Source organism: Salmo salar, chromosome 26 (genome assembly GCF_965601325.2).
Source record: "Salmo salar chromosome 26, fSalSal1, whole genome shotgun sequence".
Classification (NCBI taxonomy): Eukaryota; Metazoa; Chordata; class Actinopteri; order Salmoniformes; family Salmonidae; genus Salmo; species Salmo salar.
This window is the reverse complement of record NC_138316.1, coordinates 10,419,127-10,433,506: the sequence shown is the minus strand read 5'-3', so window position 1 is coordinate 10,433,506 and position 14,380 is coordinate 10,419,127. Positions and strand designations below refer to the sequence as shown.

The 14,380-nt window shown below is 44.2% G+C and overlaps 1 protein-coding gene across 6 annotated transcripts in view; it reads right to left on the bottom strand.

Moving 5' to 3' along the window:
- The window catches only part of LOC106587113 (PHD finger protein 21A), a 50,124-nt gene that overhangs the window by 8,632 nt on the left and 27,112 nt on the right, over positions 1–14,380 (bottom strand). For 5 of the 6 annotated variants that reach the window (XM_014175131.3, XM_014175125.3, XM_014175130.3 and 2 more), the window contains 8 exons: positions 3,677–3,850; positions 3,265–3,519; positions 2,816–2,899; positions 1,848–2,168; positions 1,171–1,293; positions 991–1,042; positions 753–832; positions 423–483 (listed from right to left, as the gene is read on the bottom strand). In XM_014175131.3, the coding sequence (XP_014030606.2) occupies positions 423–483; positions 753–832; positions 991–1,042; positions 1,171–1,293; positions 1,848–2,168; positions 2,816–2,899; positions 3,265–3,519; positions 3,677–3,850 (1,150 nt within the window). The remainder of the gene's footprint in view (positions 1–422; positions 484–752; positions 833–990; positions 1,043–1,170; positions 1,294–1,847; positions 2,169–2,815; positions 2,900–3,264; positions 3,520–3,676; positions 3,851–14,380) is intronic. The other variant, XM_014175127.3, reaches the window with a different exon arrangement.

Genomic DNA, 14,380 nt, shown 5'->3' with positions numbered 1-14,380 from the left:
CTGTGAGGCCATCCTCAACAATACATTCAGAGCAGGGTGGGTTGGGAAGGCATCTTAATGAGAGGGCAAAGAGAGCTGGTTAAGTAGCATGAATTACTGACAGGGCAAAAAGCACAGAGTCAAGTGGCATTAAAGCAGGAAATGCAAGGCAAAGAAAGAGCCAGCTACATTGCATTAGCATGACAGCGTAACCAAAATAGCTACCACAGTAAGTCTGTGATGGGACAGTATCACAGTACAACAAAATGCTGTAAACTAGTCTCCACAGTTATGAGATATGACAGCATAGCCTTCCTCCTGGTATTTGGGAGGCAGGCGTGCGGTCCAATTGACATGGCGTTAACAAGGTTACAAGGTGGGACACTCCACACAACCCTGAGTAGCTAGGTGCTTCCATAACCTGACAAGAGATTCATACTGACCTCTCTTCCTGGTGCCTTGGTGTAGAGGAGTGTTCAGGTATGTGACGCCGTTCTTCTTACGCTGTAAATATAGGTTGCGATTTACTACTTGGGTAGGGTTCTCTCACAGCAGAGCTAGAACGGGTACAGTATGGGGTTGGTTCCATTTCAATTCCAGTCAATTCAGAAAGTAAACCAAATTCCCATTCCAAATTCTCCCCATGGAAGAGAATTTGAATCGGAATATCAATGTACTTCCTGAATTGACTGGAATTTAAATGGAATTGAGCCCAACCCTGACAGTATCATCGTAATGCCATACTAATACGCTGAGTGGTCTATATACTGTACCTCCGGCTCAAACACTGCTCCACTGTATACTGGGTTTGCTGTCGTTCTCCGCTTACGCTCCTGCCTCCGACTCTGGATCTCTGCACAGGTATAGAATAGACCAGGTCTGTATGGACTATGGCCATATCTAATGTTACATTGTCCTCATGCAAGTTCAGACATTATTGTAAAAAAAAACATATACAGAACAGGGTGGGGGGTGCTATGAAAAAGCAAAGCTCCATTTGGGTCTCCCAACCTTCCAGATGGTCATATGTCACAAGTCCCAAGGACACCATGAAGGCAAGTTTCTGTGGGAGAGAACAAGAAATCAAATGTTCATTCAAACGTGCCAGAAAACAAGATTGCCCCACACAAGCTGACCGTATACTTTTATTTTCTTGTTTTCATTGCGTCTGGGTATAGAGTTTAGGCCCACCTGGGGGTTGTCCTCTCTTTTGTTCCTCATCAGGGGTGGAGGGGTGCCTCTAGTGGTGTGTGAAGGGGAGGAGGGCGCACTGCCCGATGTCTTCGGCTCTGTAACACCCCGAGCTTTAACAGTCTGGAGGACGGAAGTAACAGAGTTAAGCCGCACACTTCAAGAGTCACAGTCCCTCCACGGTGGGTGCTACGCCCCTTCGTGAGAGACCTCTCTCTCTCTCGACGAGAAAAACACACATTTTAAAACACACAGCAAACCAGGACAGAGGGATGTGATAACCTGGCTTATGGAGGTGGAGGACTCTCTATTCATTAATGTTATTGAGAGGTTATTGGGACGTCTTCCAATATTTCACTGTATGAATTCACTCTCTGGAAGAGAGTTGTGGCAGCCGCTCAAGTACCTATCCATGCACATCAACAATGCAGGGTGCCTATGCAGACCAAATTGAGTTAAGTAAGAAGCCTGTGATGAACACAAAATAGCAAGGCTAACAGCTGCGTGCTTCTTGGTTAAACAGCAATGAAAATGGTAATCCTACTACCGAAGGCCCTACTCAAAATATTACCTGGAAGCTAATAAGATTTCATTTGATTGGATCCTTTGAGATGAATGTAATTAAGACAAATCAAGTTCGCCCGCCCCCTCTTCGTTCCTCCCCTCCCTGCTCTCACCTTGGTGTCAGGGCTGAGGCTTCTGATCTGAAGGGTCTGATGTGTTGCCAGGGGGGTGGTGGCCGTAATGGTGGCTGGCGAGGTGATGACGATGCCAGTCAGCTGGGCAGATGGCAGGGTCTTGGTGATGCTGGCGCAGGGCTGGCCGTTTACAATGCGTACCTGGTGGATGGGCCCGGTGGTGGAGGCCAGTGAGGTGGAGGTCAGCTTGGTGGTCAACATGACAGGCCGCTGGAGGAGCTGAGGGGCAGCCAGCATGGGAGGAGGGGGCGCAGGGGCGATGGGCACCGTGGAAGTGGGTGTGGCTGGGTTTGGTCGGACCTGGTCCGCAATATAGACAGGAGGATAGTGAGTATACAGTATGTAAGGGCCAATGCCTTTTAAACAGAAAGAAAAAGTGCATATCAATTACCAGCAATAACCCTTTGTAATCAACACACAAAGCAGCAACAACAGAGGGCATGCCACATTCACAACAAAGGTTAGCAGGAAGTGGGCTGGCCCTGGGCAGGTAGATTGGAGGAACAGCCAAAGCACGTGGTAAGGAACAACACTGCTGACATAGATAGTGAAGCCAGGTAGTTAGCAAGGGGTTACAAAAATGCCACTGAAACAGGTCTTGGGCCAAGCCTTTGGTCCTGAACAAAAAGCATATGAATGCAGGAACACACATCACAAAAGGACACAAGACAAACATAACAAATGTAAAAGAACTTGCTCCACCAGTCCCCTCCAGTAGAATCCCTATTCAGACCTCTGAATAGAAAACCATTGTAGCCTGGCAGGAGATGCAATCAAACTGCCTCAAATTGAGTACATTTGATGTTACATGATGTCAGATGATACCTAATGAATTGCAAGCTTAGAAGCTGGTCATTCTAGGATTGATATCCAGTCTAAACGCCCCCTGTTAGTGTTACTGGAGAGAGGCTGCGGGGTGAGGGGAGGGGAGATCCATGTAGACGAACCTGTGGTACAAAGGTAGGTCGAGGCATCAGTCTAGGTGGAGGGATAAACTGAGGAACTTTGATAGGCTGGGCAGTGGCCTGCACCTGTGACAAAACCATCCGTTTACACACGTTAGAGAATGTGAAGACGCACAGCTGTGCAGTCTCAGCGAGGTAGACCATGAGAGCACACTCATAAACGTACGATTCACACAGCGAAGAGAAATAGGTTCTTTATGAAATCTGCATTTACAGACACCCCTGCAACGACGCAGAAAAGGGCGACACATTATCCTTGTGTAAAGAAGACAGCAACCCCATCTGTGCCCTGTGATTTAAAATGTTTGTTTACAAAATCAGACATATACCATTAACACAATCAGGACTTCAGGGACAGTTTAGTGTAAATTCATTTTATGTGCAGACAATGAAGCGGAGTGAGTGACATGTGGCACATACAGTATACTTACAACAATAGTGTTCTTGGAGACTATCCGAACTGGCTCCATTCCCTGATTGGTCAACTTGCTGGATGTCTGAAGGTTGATAGGTGCACTCAGTGAGTCAGGGTGACCTATGCTGGCCTTGGGCGTGTTGCTGATGGCTGTGACCTTGGTGACGGAGGGTCGCGGCGTCACGGCGGAAGCAGGCATGGTAGCGGTGGCAGCTTTCAGTACCAGAGGTAGAGTCTTAGTGGCGATGACCGGGGTGATCGTCATCGTGTTCTGTCCAGGAGAGAAGCTAAGTTGAATATGGGGCTACCCTTCTACAACACATACCAACAGATTACTATTACAGCAGTGTGTGTGTGTGTGTGTGTGTGTGTGTGTGTGTGTGTGTGTGAGTGTGTGTGTGTGTGTGTGTGTGTGTGAGAGAAAGTACCTGTGGCGTGCTCAGTTTGTCAGGCGAGGGCAGGGAGGGTGGGGTGTGGAGGTTAGGCAGGGCAGAGGCCTTCCCATCAGGCTGCACTGGGTGCTGGGGCTGCTGATGGGCCTGGACCTCCGGATGATCCTGTTTAACCAGCAGCTCTTTCCTCAGCTGCTCCACCACCTTCTTCTGGAAGACAGAGGAGGAGACAGACAGATTTAAGTCGACAGAAGGAATTCAGAGTTTTCATATGGATTGTGCTGTGCTAGAGAGGTACATACATAATGATGACTCGAACAAAACTGTCTAGTGCTAGAATATCAAAAGCACAAAACAAAGGAAAATGAGACAAGCAACTGTCCTTGACAAATGTTATTCTTTACCTCATACAAACCCAATTCCCTCTGTTGCCGACTCAGTCATTTTAAAAATGTTTTTATCTTCATAGGCAATAAAGGCACTGTTTGCTTAAACGTAACAGAAATGCTTTCTGCTTAAGGCAGAGGGAGGTGGTGAGGTAAATGAGAACAGAAAGAGTGAGAAGAGAGAGGAACAGCATCTGCCTCAGGTCAAATTCACACCGAAAATAGATCAGATGACAAAAAAAATGGCCACATCGCACACTGAACTAAAGCAATGGTGGAATCCAAACTGTGTACATTATCCAGTTGATTGTTGAACAGAAAAAAACTATGTTCCATGTATCCACATTTTTATTCTGACGAGACCTTATTCAAATGACATGAGGATTCATTTCACAGGCATGGAGGCCTAAATCCTGTTAGATATAAATGCAAGAGTAGCCCTCACTGGGGAATACCAGTGGGGAAGTGCCCTGGAAGTGCCCTGGATACTTCTAGCTATCCCTTTGCTATTGCAAAAAAAGGCACAGATTTAGTATTATATGTTTCTATAGTAACCACAACCAACTACCACAGCTAAACATTACCAGAAAGTCAATGAGAATGAACAATCATTTTAGCCTCCTGCAGAACCAGTGCTGAAATTCAGTTTGGAATTTGGTCCAATAAAACACAGCCTGAAACGGTTATACTCACACTGTGACAAAGACACACAAGGCTCACCCCCCACATGCTTCCAGTTTGACAGCAAGCAAAGTGGCAGGTGTCCCAGATTCCCCCTGGCTACGGCACATAGGACACCTATCCCAGTCATAAGCAGCCTGCTTCTAGGCAAATCATCTGTTCCATCCCCCAACAACAGGTTTATACTGGTTCTGACACAGCAAGTCACAAACATTCTCAATTATCTGCAACCTTACCCACCCAGTGAGCATCAATCTTTGTCTGGTAGGCTCATAGAATGCTTTACGGTTTCTAATTATTTCCTGCTTTCCTTTACGCCCAGAGAGCTAATTGCAGAACCTTGAACACGCACACACTCACTCCCTCAGATGAACACACATGCATAAACACACATTCACAAACAGTTTCCAGTTGTCAATTGGCCTGGCTTCAGACTAGTTTGCATTGACTCTGGCACTGCCACTGCCACTGCCTCTCGCGGGCCAGCCAGGAGATAGGAGAGGACACGCGTGATGAAGGCAGCACAATGAGACGCAGTTCATTCTCCCCTCGCATTCACTCCATTGACGTATGCAGCGAAAGCGCTCCCCCTCTCTGCTGCCTGCGTCTGATAAGACGGAGCAGAGTCTGACCGCTCCAGTTCACCTCTTGTCCATTCACTCACACTCACTGCAGGGAAAAGTGAGCCAATGTCCTCTCGGAAGCCATGGGCAGGCTGAGCCAAACTTCTCGGGAGGGTGCTGCATCTGAACAAAGGGTAACTGACTGTGTATGTAAATTCTGTCAGAGCAAGCAAAAACACTCAACTGTAGCTTCGCAAGGAAAATATAACCGTTAATGAATAAATATACTGCTAAAAAAAATAAAGGGAACACTTAAACTACACATCCTAGATCTGAATGAAAGAAATAATCTTATTAAATACTTTTTTCTTTACATAGTTGAATGTGCTGACAACAAAATCACACAAAAATAATCAATGGAAATCCAATTTATCAACCCATGGAGGTCTGGAAAACCACACTACAGGCTGATCCAACTTTGATGTAATGTCCTTAAAACAAGTCAAAATCAGGCTCAGTAGTGTGTGTGGCCTCCACATGCCTGTATGACCTCCCTACAATGCCTGGGCATGCTCCTGATGAGGTGGCGGATGGTCTCCTGAGGGATCTCCTCCCAGACCTGGACTAAAGCATCCGCCAACTCCTGGACAGTCTGTGGTGCAACATGGCGTTGGTGGATGGTGCGAGACATGATGTCCCAGATGTGCTCAATTGGATTCAGGTCTGGGGAACGGGCGGGCCAGTCCATAGCATCAATGCCTTCCTCTTGCAGGAACTGCTGACACACTCCAGCCACATGAGGTCTAGCATTGTCTTGCATTAGGAGGAACCCATGGCCAACCGCACCAGCACATGGTCTCACAAGGGGTCTGAGGATCTCATCTCGGTACCTAATGGCAGTCAGGCTACCTCTGGCGAGCACATGGAGGGCTGTGCGGCCCCCCAAAGAAATGCCACCCCACACCATGACTGACCCACCGCCAAACCGGTCATGCTGGAGGATGTTTGCGGCAGCAGAACGTTCTCCACGGCGTCTCCAGACTCTGTCACGTCTGTCACGTGCTCAGAGTTGAACCTGCTTTCATCTGTGAAGAGCACAGGGCGCCAGTGGCGAATTTGCCAATCTTGGTGTTCTCTGGCAAATGCCAGAGGGGGCTGTAAGCACAACCCCCACCTGTGGACGTCGGGCCCTCATACCACCCTCATGGAGTCTGTTTCTGACCGTTTGAGCAGACACATGCACATTTGTGGCCTGCTGGAGGTCATTTGGCAGTGCTTCTCCTGCTCCTTCTTGCACAAGGGCGGAGGTAGCGGTCCTGCTGCTGGGTTGTTGCCCTCCTACGGCCTCCTCCACGTCTCCTGATGTACTGGCCTGTCTCCTGGTAGCGCCTCCATGCTCTGGACACTACGCTGACAGACACAGCAAACCTTCTTTCAACAGCTCGCATTGATGTGCCATCCTGGATGAGCTGCACTACCTGAGCCACTTGTGTGGGTTGTAGACTCCGTCTCATGCTACCACTAGAGTGAAAGCACCGCCAGCATTCAAAAGTGACCAAAACATCAGCCAGGAAGCATAGGAACTGAGAAGTTGTCTGTGGTCCCCACCTGCAGAACCACTCCTTTATTGGGGGTGTCTTGCTAATTGCCTATAATTTCCACCTGTTGTCTATTCCATTTGCATAACAGCATGTGAAATTTATTGTCAATCTGTGTTGCTTCCTATGTGGACAGTTTGATTTCACAGAAGTGTGATTGACTTGGAGTTACATTGTGTTGTTTAAGTGTTCCGTTTATTTTTTGGAGCAATGTATAAATCCCAATCATGTATATTATTTTTGACCTTTTCTCTGACTTCGTACAGTATTGATCATTCTCTCTTTAAAAAAAATATATATTACTGGCATTGACAATTGTTATATTAATACAGCACTGTTGAGGAAAGAGCTTGCAAGTAAGCATTTCACTGTAATACCATTTAAACTTAATTTCATGCCCCATAGGAAAACAACCTTTAAGTTTCTTTCGATTCATTGAAATCAAATCTTTTTTGTTGTTGATCAAATCAAGCAGTAGTACAATATGGAACAGCCTATTTGGAAATAGATCTGACGGGCACCCACAAAACGCTCTCTGAGACCACATGAGAACGGCACACATCAATTAAAAACCAAAACACAGGCGTGTCTGAGCAACAAAAAAAAGGCCAACCTGTGCACATGAAATACACAGCTCCAGGGAAGAGCAATAAGCAGTTTTTTTTAGAAGTGCTGTTGTGAATGACTGCTGTGTTTGTGTGTTAGTTGAACAAGCGTGGCAGTATCAGTACTAGCCAGTGACTTCCCCCCTGCATCCATGCAGTACATCTACCCTCGGATCTACAATCCCACCACTGCACACCTCTAATTTAATCTTTCATTGGGTTTGAGGTGAGGGTCCTGTCAGCTCTACAAGGTGATGCTGCTCCCATTCCCTTATCTCCTCTGCATCATTTAACTGTTTGCTACAGGCACTGCAGCTTTCCACCCCAAAATGAATCAAAAGATAGAGAAATATGTATGAAGGACTAATAAGTACTGTTGTCACAATACCCGAATTTTGACTTCAATACTGATACCAGGTTTAGTATTACTGACAGTTGTGGCTGATTCGCGTGATGTATTGTTGTCTCTACCTTCTTGCCCTTTGCGCTGTTGTCTGTGCCCAACGATGTTTGTACCATGTTGTGCTGCTACCATGTTGTGCTGCTGCCATGTTGTGCTTCTACCATGTTGTGCGTCTACCATGTTGCGCTGCTACCATGTTGCGCTGCTACCATGTTGCGCTGCTACCATGATGTTGTCATGTTGTGTTGCTAGCATGCTGTGTTGTCATGTGTTGCTGCTATGCTATGTTGTCGTCTTAGGTTGAGGTATCTCTCTTGTCGTGTTGTGTGTTTTGCCTCCCCGCTGGAGGCCTTTTCCTTTTTGATAGGTATATTAGCCAGTCAAAGAAAGGCACTTGAACCAACCATACAGATAAAGTCAGCTACTGCTCTGCTCAATTGTTGGGCATTTTAGTTTATAATTTTGTATTTTAATTTAACCTTTATTTAATTAGGCAAGTCAGTTAAGAACAAATTCTTATTTACAATGACGGCCTAGGAACAGTGTGTTAACTGCCTTGTTCAGGGGCAGAACGATAGATTTTTACCTTGTCAGCTCGGGGATTTGATCTTGCAACCTTTCGGTTACTGGCTCAACGCTCTAACCACTAGGCTACCTGGCGCATCTTTCAAGTTCAATATTATAATTTTTTTATTTACAAAATATATGACATTTACAAAAAAATTCTGAGACATCCATGTGTGCATTAATGAATCAACTATACAGTCAATTTGACCGTGTTTTTACCAGTCTAATTACAGAATGGCAATCATTTATTTCAATGGTACATTTCTATTGATAAACTGGGTAAATCAAATGTAGCTTAGGCCTATCCACAATACAGGTGAATGCATATTCAGTAGGAGTTTGTGCATGCATTGAGTTATTGAGCTTGTTTTGACTGATTTCATGGGGCTACAGATGACAACTACAACAAAAATCTGTTTCCCTTCCATTTGAGATAATAACAGTCATTTAATGAGCTTTATGAATTATGAAGCCTTTTTGTGCTTTATTACAGCAATTCTTCAAAATCTACAAAAAGTGACGTTAGCGGATGAAGATGATCTCATAGAACAAGACGTGTAAGATCTCCTAAGCCTGCTTTTACCACAGACCTTCTTTTCTGCGTTTATCCAAAACCCCTCGAAAAACCGCATTCATTTTCCCCATAGGCTCTGTCCAACGAACCATGGTGGAGATAATAGATCATCTTCGGGAGAGACGTGAGTGAGCGACCAAATAAGTGAATGAATCATGTTTCTGGTGGCAATCAGCTTGGAAAAACTGCATATTTTGCCTTATAGTTGCATATTATCACAAACAAAGTACTAGGGTAGTGAATTGATGTTAGCTTTAGCTGTTAGCTAGCAAGGACATTTTGCTTACAAAGCTGGAAGCTACCAGTATCTTCTTCCATTGTAAAGTGTTCTAGCCTGTAATGGACTAGCCTGTTTTGCAAACAGTAATGAACAGTTTCAACATCTCCACATGCCGTGTCGCATTATTCAAGTCTGTTAACTTCTGCGCAGCATGAGTGGGAGCTAACATGAGGCAGCCCAGACTCCCAGTACAGCCTAATGAGTAAGTGGAGAAGGCAGGGTGCGTGCTATAATACAGGGTCGGCTGCGCTGATAAGACAGGCTTGATTCGTGAGACACATTTGACAGAAGTACTGAAAAGAACACAAATTCTAGTACCGAACCGTTCTTAATGTTACAGTATCGGGAAAAGTACAGACGTTTAGGTATACCGTGCAACACTACTAATAAGCACTAAAGGGTCAACATTGGAATTTCATAATAGGCTCAGTGTACTCCTGTTAAGCCTTGAGGACTGATGCGGTGATTGTGCTTATTCTTTGTGGTTTAACTAATGATTTTGTTTTAAAATCTGCCTTTTACAGGCGCTTATTATGGGAATTCTAATTAGATGATGGTGTAAAAGGACTCTACATTAATTGCATTCTTTTTAAAAGTCAGTGTAATGCTTTAGCTTTGATTTGGCAAGGTCAGTGATGCATATGCATGAGCTGCCCTTTAGTGCTCCACAAAGAAGAACTGGGCACAAGCTTTCTCTGCTGTTATTGCCATCAGCTACATTGAGTTGATGGACAAATAACTTTCTATGCCACACATGCACGCACGCACGTACACATGCAAGCGCACACAAATAAAAAAACAAACAAGCAAGCAAGCAAGCACGCACACACACACACAAAAAGCAGGACAGCTGCCATGGTGAGACAGGTTTCATCAGAGACTAACCTCATGATTCTGACAGTTGTCCTTCTCAGACAACAGCTATCAGCCGCTAAGGTCTTGGGACATCTTGGGCTAATGCAAGACATCTTGTATCATCCTCAAATGTTCCACATCTCTTACTCCACATACAGCTACAGTATGTGAACTATTGTCCTGTAACTACTGTAATTGTAACGTACCTCATCTTTTAGCATCACCATTCAGTATTCTCTGATGCTCAGTAATAGCTAGACAAAGCTGACAGCTTTTCAGAGACCATTTTCACACCTTGATAAGTTTCATTATGCAGAAGTCCTTGGGCATATGGTAGGTCAGCCAGTTGCATTTCCTTTTGGAGTCTCCCTAGTGATTGAATGCTTTTTGTTGAGAGAACACAGCTCAGCCCAGTAGGATACGGTAAGAAACCTGCACAGGCAGAGATGACCTCCAGAGGGCACAATATGGTCACAGGTGTTACTGAACAGTGTCTTACAGCCTCTAAAGACTGAAATCAAAGTGTTTACTTCTTTGATGGGGGACACTGTTTATCAGTTGTACGTACAGAAAATGTGGTCAAGGCTTAAATGATCAATTCTGAATAAATAAGAAGTCAAAAAACCTGAACCTCTCAAAACAAGAATGGACAATTACATACAGCTAAATATTTCACACAATGAGTCTGATGCACTTTCTTAAAATAATTTGTTGAGACCATAGCAACAATTCCTTTCCAGTTATAGATTTAAACCACAAGCAAGTCATCTCCAGATGCTTGTTGGGGTGTGCGGAGGCCTTGGAGAAAGCCCTGTGTGTCTGCTGAAGTGCTGACTTGGCTGCTGAACATACGGCGCAAAGCAGTGGTTGGCTAATCAAAGGCCCAGTGCTCACTCAGCAGGCACAGCAGGGCGCCCTATAACTGTCCCACCTCCCACATTCTCTGGGAGGGTCTGTAGTTCACAAATTATACATGGTGGAAAGTCCAAAGGCTGCCTGCCAGGAGAAAAAAATCTAAACCAATGCTCTGCTAAAATGGTCTTCAGTCTCTGGCTTCACAGCATCAGCTGTTTCCTCAGCTAGCTTTCCTCAGGGAGTGTCAAAACCCATAGCGCATGTTTTCTTTGCTTCATCTGCATTGCTGTAATTCAGGCATTTATTTCAGGCATCTCTCCCCATCTCATCTCAGGGGAGAGATATAACAGATGGAATGAAGGGGTACACTGTTCAGACCCACTCCTCCTCATCATGTCATGCTGTACCATGGAAACCATGTACAGCAGACCTGGGCCAAATACTGTACATATGGCATATACAGTGGCAAGAAAAAGTATGTGAACCCTTTGGAAATACCTGGATTTCTGCATAGAATTTGATCTGATCTTCACCTAGGTCACAACAATAGACAAACACAGTCTGCTTAAACTAATAACACACAAACAATTATACTTTTTCATGTCTTTATTTTTACTTTATTTAACTAGGCAAGTCAGTTAAAACCTCTTGGGGATAGAATCCCACTGATGGGATTGCTATCATGGCGCGAAATTCAAAACAGCAAAAATTAAATAATTTCAATTTCTCAAACAAATCAACTATTTTACACCATTTGAAAGATAAACATCTCCATCTCCTTAATCCAACCACATTGTCCGATTTCAAAGAGGCTTTACGGCGAAAGCATAAAGTTAGATTATGTTAGGAGAGTACATAGCCAAAAAAGTACACACAGCCAGCAAGGACAGGCGTCACCAAAAGTAGAAAACCAGCTAAAATTATGCACTAACCTTTGACAATCTTCATCAGATGACACTCCTATGACATTATGTTAGACAATACATGCATTTTTTGTTCTATCAAGTTCATAATTATATCCAAAAACAGCATTTTACATCGGCGCGTGACGTTCAGAAAATGTATCTCCCCCAAAACTGCCGGTGAATTTACAAAAATACTCATTATAAACGTGGATAAAACAATAAACTGTTATTCAAAGAATTATAGATTAACATCTCCTGAATGCAACCGCATTGACAGATTTGAAAATAACTTTACTGGGAAAGCACACTTTGCAATAATCTGAGTACTACGCTCAGAAAAATACACTAGGCAATACAGATAGCTGCCATTTTGGAGTCATCTAAATGCATAAATAACGTTAGAAATATTCACTTACCTTTAATAATCTTCATCAGAAGGCACTTCCAGGAATCCCAGATCCACAACAAATGTTGTTTTGTTCGATAAAGTTCATAATTTATGTCCAAATAAATCCATGTTGTTCCATGTTGTTAGTGCGTTTAGTAGGCTACTCAAAATGTAGGACGCGCGAGGAAAATGTCACGACAAAAAGCCCCCCAAAAAATCTATTTACGTTCGTTCAAACATGTCAAACGTTGTATAGCATCAATCTTTAGGGCCATTTTAACGTGAAACTTCAGTAATATTTCAACCGGACCTTTCCTGTGTCTTGGAAAACGTTTTGGAACACAAGGTCCCATCTCACATGAACGCGCGCCAATGAAGTGATGTCATTCCCTGGGACATCAACTTCCCAGCCTTCTCATTCGGTCTCTGTTCATCATAGACGCCTCAAACAACTTTCTAAAGACTGTTGACATCTAGTGGAAGCCTTAGGAAGTGCAAAATGAATCCTTTGTCACTGTGTGTTCCATTGGCAATGACTTGAAAATAGTACAGCCACAAGATTTTCATTTCCTGCTTGTATTTTTCTCAGGTTTTTGCCTGCCATATGAGTTCTGTTATACTTACAGACACCATTCAAACAGTTTTAGAAATTCAGAGTGTTTTCTATCCAAATCTACTAATAATATGCATATTCTAGTTTCTGGGCCAGAGTAGTAACCTTTTCAAATTGGGTATGTTTTTCATCCGGCCGTGAAAATACTGCCCCCTAGCCCCAACATTATTAAGAACAAATTCTTATTTTCAATGACGGCCTAGGAACAGTGGGTTAACTGCCTTATTCAGGGGCAGAACGACAGATTTGTACCTTGTCAGCTCGGGGATCCGATCTTGCTACCTTTCGGTTACTAGTCCAATGCACTAACCACTAGGCTACGCTGCCACCATATTGAACACACTGTGTAAACATTCACAGTACAGGGTGGGAAGAGTATGTGAACCCTTGGATTTAATAACCGGTTGACCCTCCTTTGGCAGCAATAACCTCAACCAAACATTTTCTATAGTTGCGGATCAGACCTGCACAACGGTCAGGAGGAATTTTGGACCATTCTTCTTTACGAAACTGTTTCAGTTCAGCAATATTCTTGGGATGTCTGGTGTGAACTGCTCTCGAGGTCATGCCACAGAATCTCAATCGGGTTGAGGTCAGGACTCTGACTGGGCCACTCCTTAAGGCGTATTTAGTTCTGTTGAAGCAATTCTGTTGTTGATTTACTTCTGTGTTTTGGGTCATTGTCCTGTTGCATCCCCCAACTTCTGTTGAGCTTCAATTGGTGGACAGATAGCCAAACATTCTCCTTCAAAATGCCTTGATAACCTGGGGAATTCATTTTTCCGTCGATGATAGCAAGTTGTCCAGGCCCCAAGGCAGCAAAGCAGCCTTAAACCATGATGCTCCCTCCACCATACTTTACAGTTGGGATGAGGTTTGGATGTTGGTGTGCTGTGCCTTTTTTTCTCCACACCTAGTGTTGTGTGTTCCTTCCAAACAACTCAAATGTAGTTTCATCTGTCCACAAAATATTTTGCCAGTAGAGCTGTGGAACATCCAGGTGCACTTTTGCAAACTTCAGATGTGCAGTCGTGGACAGCAGTGGCTTCTTCCGTGGTGTCCTCCCATGAACACCTTTCTTGTTTAGTGTTTTACGTATCGTAGACTCGTCAACAGAGATGTTAGCTTGTTTAAGAGATTTTTGTAAGTCTTTAGCTGACACTCTAGGATTCTTCTTAACCTCATTGAGCAATCTGTGCTGTGCTCTTGTAGTCATCTTTGCAGGACGGCCACTCCTAGGGAGATTAGCAACACTGCTGAACTTACTCCATTTATAGACAATTTATTTTACCGTGGACTGATGAACATCGCTTTTAGAGATACTTTTGCAAGTCAACAATTCTTGGGGCTAGGTGGGACGCTAGCGTGCCACCTGTGGTGCACTCCATCAACAGCAGGTGCATTTCAAGAGCGGCAAATTTGAATCCAAATAAATGTCAAAATTCAAATTTTTCAAAAATACAACTA